The sequence below is a fragment of the Notothenia rossii genome (assembly GCF_949606895.1).
Source record: "Notothenia rossii genome assembly, chromosome: 3".
Taxonomy (NCBI): Eukaryota; Metazoa; Chordata; class Actinopteri; order Perciformes; family Nototheniidae; genus Notothenia; species Notothenia rossii.
Window position 1 is genome coordinate 34,857,911 of NC_136901.1, and position 9,923 is coordinate 34,867,833.

Genomic DNA, 9,923 nt, shown 5'->3' on the forward strand with positions numbered 1-9,923 from the left:
AGAGAAGCCCTGCGTGTGGCCTCCACCCTCCTACACGCCGCTGGACGCCTGCTTATCACTACCGCCTCCATGATCCGTCGCATTATCGAAGGCGCAGAGCTCTGGCAGCCGCAGAGGACAGAATACAAAGCCAGCTGGAACTGACCTGCTTAGACGTATCATAGAGCAACTTGGACTGGTCATATTGTTGACTAAATAGGGATCTTTAACGCGTAAAGACCTGTAGTAACAACAGAGGAAGCTTTTTGAATGTAGCTGGATAACATGAGAATAACTGTCATCTGTTTTTCTATTGTTTGTGTAATATATTTCACATCATATTCTAGAATTGTCCTTTGTTTTTGGTAACTATTTTTCTATTTGCTTTGAGATTACAGCCGCTGTTCACTGATCATTTTGTCAGTTTATGAGTGTTTCGATGTAAATAAAGACAACAAGAGTCATGTTCAAACAACAACCTGTTTTACTTGAACGACAATAAAAACGTCTGCACGGTACAAAAGGAAATCGTTGATGTGAAAATAGCATCTACGTTGCAAATGAGAAAAGACTGTACATACATCATAACCGCAAACAGGTCAAGTAATAACAATAACAGAATAACAGAGATACGTTCCATGTGAAAGAGGAGGCAAATGCATGTGAACAAATGTCTTTCAAAAACACAAAATCAAAGTGAACAACCTTCTTCTGATGCCTCCTTTAAAACGTGAACAGAGGATTCAATGACTTCCCATTGAGGGGTTATTCGGTGCACAGGATTTGACCTCCTTCTTTCACAGTGCTCTCAGGCTCTGCCGGTACCTGACATTGGCGACGGCCTGGCCGTATTGCTCGCTATTCATCCAGTGCGGCCTGAATCTCTTGATATAATAGCGCATGTCTCCGTACCACTGAACCAACCTGTGGCACGGCATTCCAACCACCTCAGCCAGCCTGCTGTACGCCTCAACGTCTGGATACTGGCATTCCGTGAAAGCCTCCTTCATCCTCGACAACTGAAACTGCCTCTTTGTTTTGGGTACCACACGGGTGGGAAGTGCCCTTTTTTTTATAGTTGCCTCCATTGGTGGTTGTTGACTCTGTTTGCGTCTGCGTTTCTGATTTCTCCTCACAGTGACTTTTCTCAGGGGTCTTCCCATTAGTAGAGGTAGAAGGAGGAGTGTCGTCATTTTTTCCCAGCACTTCTGTCTGGTTGTCAGTGAGAGGAGGCATGCTGGGGGCCTGAGTTTGAACCAAAGGGATGAGCAGGGGCATTGCATCCTGTGTCTCATTGGGTACCCTACTTTCAGGGACAGACGTTTTTGCTTTTGGCTTCCAATTCCTTTCGGTAAAAAGCGTTATATCCGACTGAGTGGACTTCTGACACTCACTTCCTTTGTTTGCTTCTTTTGCCCTCTCCACAATATTCTCCTCCGCTTGCTTTGTTTTTTTAATTCCCACCTCGTCTGTCACCGTCGTCCTTTTCCGCTTCCTCTGAGTATTCCTTTTCTTTTCTTCTACTTTTCCATCCTTGTCTTTCTTCATTAGCTGCTCCTGCCTCATTCTTCGCTCCAATAGTTCATCAGCCTCCACATTTCCCCCACTTCTCCTTCCCTCACTTGCACCCTGTTCCTCCCTAACCTCTCCTGCCTTCTTCCCATCAGGTGTTTTACATTTATTTTTCTTGTCTCCATCCTCTTTCTGTTCCCCCTTCCTGGTTTGCAGCTCTGCCTCCCTCCAACTCAACTTGAACTGCCTCCGAACCTTCCTGATGTCATTAAATTCCCAGCTGATGCCATAGCGGAGCCTCTGTATCATGAACCACACCTTCACCTGGTCTGGGTGCAAGGAGCAGCGCTGTGCCAGTGTAGCTGTCTGTTTCTCCGTCAGGTATGGAAACTGGTCGAAGGCCTTGTTCAGCTCTTCTGCACCATCCAGCTGTAGGTTGAACTCATTTGAGTGCACCCATATAAGCTTCTGCTCGTCAGAGACCACGGGGAGACACAACACATGGCTCTGGTTGGCCATCATGTCAACATTTGGTTCTGATAAATTCTCCTCAGGAAAGCTGGTTGTCTTTTGTATGAGCACGGAACCTCCAGACATTTTCTGCCTCATCTTTCACATCTGTGGGGATGCAGGACTGTAGAGTAGATAAACAAAAAAGGTTGATAAAAAGAAAATTGAATTTATTTATACTAGGGATGCACCGAATATTCGGCCGACGAAAATTATTGGCTGAAAATGGTTAAAAAGGCTGTTTCGGTTTTAGGTCGAAAGGGTTTTAGCACCGAAAAAATATCACCGAATGTCAGGGAACAGGGTTACGTTGGTAAGCTAACGTGTTGTTGTGATGACGTAATCAAAACGCGGCGACAAGCACGGTGCGCGACCATGCTCGCGGCTGGCTCACAGCCAACATGTCTGCCGCTTGGAGATATTTAAAAATATCAGAGAAAGAGGCGCGGATTGCGATTTGTAAAACGTGTTCAGCTGACATTTCTCGAAGGGGTGTAACTGCAAAGACTTTCACCACTTCGGGATTACTCCACCACTTGAAATCAAAACACCCGGACAAATATCCGGAGTAAGATCAAATCACAAGCACTGACAGCGAGAGACTGTTCAGCGCTGCCTCTCATGTGCTTGATGAGAAGAGGAACAGACTTATGGCTGATAAAGCAGAGAAGCTACTGTCCATTAAAAAGAACCTCCCACTTTTCTTTAATAAGTAGACAAGGCTGGCTTATCATAAGCTTATCTAGTTCTACACGTCTACTCTATACCCACTTTCCTGAACAATTTTCATTGTGAGTTATAATTCACCATCTCAGGCTATCATTAGGGGGAAATGACAGCAGCACAGTGTTAAATATATTGTACTTTCGGTATCTAAATGATACAATGTTGTTTACATTGTTCATGAGGACAGACCACCTTATTTGCAGATTCTTGAAATTGTAATTTAATTTGTAATTGGTTGTGGATTTTGTATCCAGTTTTCACTTTATGTATCTTTATACAATGTTTACTACTTTGCTTATGAGGACAGACAGCCTTATTTACAGATTCTTGAAATTGAATTGTAATTGAATTTGTAAATAGTTACATTCATGTGGATTTATCCAGCTTGCACATTTGTATGCATGTACTTATAGGTGCATTTGTCGTTGTTGAAGGCCTGGCTGTTACAGTCTTTATTTACACTATTTTGTTGCAGGCCTACTGGCCTAGATGTTTATGCACCTTGGCTTTGTTCTGAATGCACTTTGTTGTAGTTATCCTACAGAGAAAATGCACTTGACTTGGAATTAATGTACTCTATGCATTCAAAAGTGCTGAATAAATGTTTTATGGACCCATAATAGTGATTACTATTTAAGTTAAGTTTTGCCATAATCATGTCTTTTTCCATAATCAGGTAGCTGAACAACATTGGTAAAAAATGTATACATTATATATATATATCTCTATTAATCATTTTCGGCCTTTCGGCATTCAGTTTTCGGCCAACTGTTTCCTATTTTCGGTATCGGTTTCGGCCAAGAATTTCCCATTCGGTGCACCCCTAATTTATACCAGGGCTCGACATTAAGGGCTGCCCGATGGCCCGGGGCCATCGAGTATTTAGCTCGGGCCATGAAGCCTCACCTGCTGGTTGCCCGATCGGGCAATCTATTATACCAGTATCATGCAGCTCGCGGATCCAGTAATGAGTGACCCGACAGTAAAACTAAACATATCTATAACTAGTTTAGGCAGTTTGAGAGGTGATTAAAATAGCTACGTGTGATATTCTAACCTGAAGTGTGTGTTTTGTCCGCTCACCGCTGCATGTGATCATGCAGAGCTGCGTGTCGACTCGTCAGCAGCAGCTGATCTCTCTCTCCCGTCAGATTAGACTTCACTCGCGTTTATGTCCATATCGATCAGATCCAGCTAGTTCTAGCTAATGATATGACTACCTGCTTATTAAAAGACACCGTGACCTAAACAATAAGTGTCGCTATGCAACCGGGTGAGGCCACAAAGTATAGCGCAGCATTATGCATTTGTTTACATGCCTACCGGAACCCCGAGGCATTACCAACAGATCAACGCACAATCAACCCACACAGCACATCTCTTTCTCCACATTAAGTGTTACACATTAGAATGGACTACTCTTGTCTGTCACATACTCTTCTTGTCTGTCACATAAGTGGCGCAACTGAAGCGGTATTGCGCTAAAGGGAAATTATTTTGACCGAACATTTTTACCGAAGAGATTTAGATTTGCTTGCTAACGGGAATTCTGACGTCGCCATTGTGTGTACTTCGCGGATGCAATCGGCTGCTCGGGTCTGCTCGGTCAGCTTCTGGATGAGGAGGCATTCCTTCGACCAACTTACAGTAGATAACATTACAAACATTTTTAACAGGGGCCATAATAGCGTAAATAATGTTTGTTTTGGCAGTTATAGCTGCATGTAATGTTTTCTACTTTTTTACATCTGGGAAGGCATTTGCCTTCATCAGATGGAAAGTGTCTTGACAAACAACTTAAGTATTTATTATAGCTATGCAGGGCATGCAAGCGAGCAAACACAAACAAGTGAAATGAAGAATACAATTGAAATTGTAATATTGTGGTGGTTCATCTTATAATTCAGTCTAGAGAATGCACCAGACAGCATCTAAGACCTGCAAAAATCTAAATGTTCTAGGGGGAGGCCCCCCAAACCCTTCGTGCATCATTTCGTCCACGCGCATTTTTCAGGGCAATCTCTATTGGGCTCAGGGCCATCTGTAAATTAGCTTAGATGGCCCACAGGGCCATCTCCCAAAATCCTTAATGTCATGCACTGTATACAGTACATTTCCTGAAGACACTTTTATCTTTTTGCTAGTTATGAAAAGGAAGATTTTTTTTGGCCTAAAATCTGAAACCAAAAACACAATAGTGGAGAAAATAAAGTGAAATATTCCCTCAGTGAAAGTAAAAAGGGACTTAAAACGTTAGTGATAGAAATATAGTGCAAGTAAGATAATGTTACCTTATAGTTTAACTTAATGGATATGTTATTGCATTATGGCGGAAGAAGTACACAGATGTTATACTTAAGTAAAAGTTATAATACCACAGTCTAAAAAAAAAATACTTTGTTACAAATAAAAGTCTTGCATTCAAAAAGTTACTCAAGTCAAAGTAAAAAAACAATAGCAGCAAAATATACTTAAGTACCAAATCTAAAAGTACTCATTATCCAAAGTGGCCTTTTTTCGGGAAATAGATATTATATCACTGCTATAGTAATGCATTATGTGGCAATCATGTGCAGTTGTTAAAGGATCACGTAACATTAATAACTTGTTATACTGCCAGTTATTTCCATCCCTGATAGAAAATCAGAGTGTATTATTTGATTTCATGTTCGTAAAAATAACATAAAAATGCAAAAGCAAATAGTAACTAATGTTGTCAAAATGTAGTGAGTACAATATTTGCTGCCAAAATGTAGAAGTAAAAACTAGCATAACATGAAAATACATAAGTACAAGTACCTCTAAATATACTGAAGTAAAATTAAGTTGGCCTACTTTAGTAAATGTATTCAAGTATGTTTCAGTAAATGTTCTGCATTACCACCTCATTGGCCAGATAACACCAACATGAATAACGTTAATAGGGGTGTATATTTAAACTTATTTGTGGTAACAATTCATATGAACTAGTTAGCTAACTTTAGCTAGCAAGCTACGTTTGCTCTTGAAGTAATTTCTTCCGATTCAAGTTAGGTTAACTGTATCCACGGTAACATGTACAGTAATGTTATAGCAGTTAACTTTGACCGTTTGTTGAGCAGTAACGATAGCAATAATTTGAATAAATATCAGTTGAACATTGAAGAGCTTAGCTTTTGGTTTAGCTGTTGACGTTGTTTTGTTTACATCCCTACGTTTGTGATACAGTTAACATAGGTACTTTTTATTTTCCTATAAGAAATCAATATGCTTGGCAGCTTCAAGAATACACCGATATTAGATCACTTATTTCAATTAATTACTGGTTTTGAGTCCTTACCTTTCAGCGTACTTACTTACTTCTTCTTCTCTTGCTTTTCTTCTTCTTCTTCTTCTTCTCTTTAATGGCGAATCGCTTCCACTTGGAGCATATATCGCCACCTACTGTTTAGTTATTAAATGCTCATACTAAATCCTTGTCCTCAGACCAGTGCTTTTGAGGAATTTGAAGATCAGCTTGTTTGCTTCATTTCTTGATTTACTTTCAAATATTGCCTTGAAATCCATGTCCTTGATGTTGAGTTGTTCCAGTGCCGTTTTCAGAATGAATCTTTGTCTGTTATAGTCCGGGCAGCTAAAAAATACATGATGTATTGTCTCTGGTTGTTGGCAACCATCACAATTGCCATTTGGATGTTTTCCAATCAGATGCAGTGATGAGTTTAGTCCAGAGTGTCCCAATTTTATCCTGCTGTTGATGCTCTGCTCTCTTCTACTACTCCCCCAAGTGCTTCCTGTTCCTACTTCTCTTTGTATCTGATATAAATGTCTTCCTTTGGTGTTACTGTCCCTTAGTTTTTGCCATTGTTGCTTGATAACCACTTTAGTAAAAGATTTGACTTCTGCTCTACTGATGGGTACCATAATATCAATCTGGTTTGCTTTCAAACCACATTTTGCCAGTTGATCCACTACTTCATTCCCTCTAATGCCCACATGCGCTGGAACCCACACAAATTGAACAACAATTCCCAGATGAACTAACCTAAACATGCTTTGTAAAATTTCATGTAAAATATCCTGACGACATTCTGAAGAGAAGTTGTTTATACTCTCCAGAGCTGCACTGGAGTCAGAGCAAATGAACACTCGCATTGGCTGTATTTCCTCTACCGACTGAAGTGCTAGAGAGATAGCCATCATCTCTACTGTATATACTGCAATGTGATCACTTGTACGCTTTCCCACTTTGACTTTTAACTCAGGAACATAAAATGCACAACTCGTTAGACCATTTTCTGGATTTTTGGATCCATCAGTAAATATTTTTATAAAGTGCCCATATTGTTCATGTAGAACAGTGTTCACATAAGACTGTACATTGAATTTGTTTTTCATTGAATGTACCCGTTTCAATAGTGATAAATCTACTATAGGTTGAGGTAGCAACCATGGTGGAACAGCTGATAACAACACCGTCGGACTAATATTCCATTCCTTAACTTTGAATTCCTTACATATTTCCGAAACACAAAAACAAAAACTTTCTTTTTTTATTTTGTTACTTTCCCAACTTGTTTGTACAGTTTGTTTAGTAGGGTGAGTATCTTTATGACCCTGTAGATTTGCCCAGTAATGAACAATTATCTGCTTTCTCCCCAAAGAAATAGGTACTTCTCCGACCTCTACCTGAAGTGCCGACACTGGTGTAGATCTTACTGCCCCACAGCATATCCTTAGTGCTTGTGCCTGGACTCTATCTAATTTTTGAAGAGAAGAGTATGCAGCTGACCCATACACTATTAGTCCGTATTCTATGGCTGATCTAATTAAGGCCGTGTATACGTTCCTCAAAGCAGCTTTATCAGCCCCCCACTTAGTGCCTGCCAAGCACCTCATAACATTTAAAACCCTTTTACATTTATCTACGACTTTATCAATGTGAGTACTCCATGTGACTCTCTCGTCCAACCATATTCCCAGAAATTTAAATGTCTTCACTTTCTTTAGATCTTGTCCATAAAGTTTTAACCTAACCTCCTCACCTATCCTTTTCCTCGTAAAAAATAAAGTTTCAGTTTTTTCCACCGACAATCTAAACCCCCATGTCAGAGACCAGCTTTCAATTTCCCTAATGGCTTCCTGAATCTTAGCTACAATATATTTTACATTTCTGCCCCTTTTCCAAATAGCTCCATCATCTGCAAAAAGTGACTTACCAATATCAGATCCTACTTGTGTATATATATCATTGATCATGATAGAAAATAAAAGAGGACTGATGACACTCCCCTGCGGGGTTCCATTTTCAACTTCATGCCTTCGAGAATATGACTTGCCAACTCGGACTCTGATGGCACGGCCAAACAAAAAATCCCTAATCCAATTATATACATTACCTCCCAGACCCATAATGTCCAGTTTTACTAATAATCCTTCCTTCCACATCATATCGTAAGCTTTTTCCACATCAAAGAATACAGCTACAACACACTCCTTGTTCGCTTGGGCTTTCCTGACTTCAGACTCCAGGCACAGCAGTGGATCTAAAGTACTCCGCCCTCTTCTAAACCCACTCTGATAAGGAGTCATTAGTTCATTTTTCTCAATGTAGTATGTTAGCCTTTCTGTTATCATTCTTTCCATAACTTTACACAAGTGTGATGTCAGAGCTATAGGTCTATAACTGCCTGGACTGGTTGGATCTTTCCCAGGTTTCCTAATAGGAATAATGACTGACTCTTTCCATATTATTGGCAGCTTCCCTTTCTCCCAGATCTTATTGTACATCTCCAGCAGCTTTCCTAATGCAAAATCACTTAATTTGTTCAACATTATATAACATACATTATCTTTCCCAGGAGCAGTCATTTTACACTTACTTAATGCTCTTCTCAACTCTTGAATAGAGAAAGGTATATTTACAACACTCTGCGACGAATGTCTTTCTTCATATACATTAGGATGCTCATCTAACACTTCCTGCCTCCTGATCTTACCTTCTTCTGTCAAATTTTCCGAAGAATGAACTTTGACAAATTTTTCAGCTAGAATTTCTGCCTTCTCCAAAGCACCAGTGGCAACTTCCCCTCCAATCTCTAATACTGGCAGGTTACTCTGATGTCTTATTCCCCTCATCTTCTTAATCATTCCCCATACTTTATCTAATGGTGGAGTTCTCCCAATACTTGAATAGAATCCTCTCCAACACTCACTTTTTGCTCTTTTAACAATGTTCCTTACCTGAGCCTGTGCCTTTTTATATTCTAATAAATTATGTAATGAATGTGTCTTTCTTAGCTTTCCAAACAGCCTGATTTTGTTTCGGATTGCATCATTACAGTCTTTGTTCCACCACGGTACCATCTTAAAACATTTACCAAGTTTCCCAGTTTTATTCCCAATAGTTTGATTAGCGCTTTTAATTATATTTGAAGTAAATTGCTCATTTATTTCATCAATACTTTCTGCCATATCAATCTGATCCATTTCATTATCGCACAATTTAGCAAACATCTCCCAATTTGCTTTAGAAAAAGTCCATCTCATGATACCGTCTAGCTCAACCACATGATTTATATCAAACTTGATTATAATTGGAAGATGATCACTCCCAATACTGTTATTTGTCAATACTTCCCAACTGCTACCAGAAGCTAATTCACTTGTTACAAGAGTTAGGTCGATCGCAGACTCTGTTCCATCTCTAAAATTGATCCTTGTACCTTGCCCATTATTTAAACAAACTAATTCCTTTGCCTCCATTAAATCCTCCACCACCTGTCCATTGTAATCTGTTGATCTCCCTCCCCACATTGTATTATGTGCATTAAAATCACCACACCATATTATTTCATTTCCTTGGCAAAGACTGTCTAATTCCTCTATTCTGAGTTTATTACATGGATTATAAAAATTCAGGACACTAATTTTCCTTTTATTAATCCAAACTTCTACACCCACTATTTCTAAATCATGACTGTTCTTAAAAGTTAGCTTACTATAAGACATGACTTCTCTGATAAAGATTGCACATCCCCCTCCCTGGCCATCATTTCTATCTTGTCTTATAGCAGTATATCCCCCAATTATGAAGTCCAAATGAGTCTTCAGCCATGTTTCTTGAATACAAATAACGTCTGGTTTTTCTTTTAACTGATATATATAAGTCTTGAATTCTTGTCCATTTGCAATAAGGCTTCTAGCATTCCATTGCA

The 9,923-nt window shown here is 39.6% G+C and overlaps 1 protein-coding gene across 3 annotated transcripts; it reads right to left on the reverse strand.

Annotated features, from left to right (window-relative positions):
* Nucleotides 1-445: 445 nt before the first annotated feature.
* On the reverse strand, nt 446-6,124 carry LOC307031792 (uncharacterized protein). 3 transcript variants are annotated; one of them, XM_079669197.1, is made up of 2 exons: nt 6,047-6,124; nt 446-2,125 (listed from the first exon to the last, which is right to left on the reverse strand). In XM_079669197.1, the coding sequence occupies exon 2, from the start codon at nt 2,098-2,100 to the stop codon at nt 949-951; it is 1,152 nt and encodes a 383-aa protein (XP_079525323.1). In that variant the 5' UTR covers nt 2,101-2,125; nt 6,047-6,124; the 3' UTR covers nt 446-948. The 3 variants fall into 3 exon arrangements, with proteins under 3 accessions (XP_079525323.1, XP_079525324.1, XP_079525325.1); XM_079669198.1 differs by having other exon boundaries at nt 6,063-6,098; XM_079669199.1 differs by having other exon boundaries at nt 6,067-6,087.
* Nucleotides 6,125-9,923: the final 3,799 nt, after the last annotated feature.

Coding starts and splice junctions, on each gene's coding strand:
- LOC307031792 (XM_079669197.1), bottom strand. CDS start 2,100: ATGAGGCAGAAAATGTCTGGAGGTTCCGTGCTCATACAAAAGACAACC.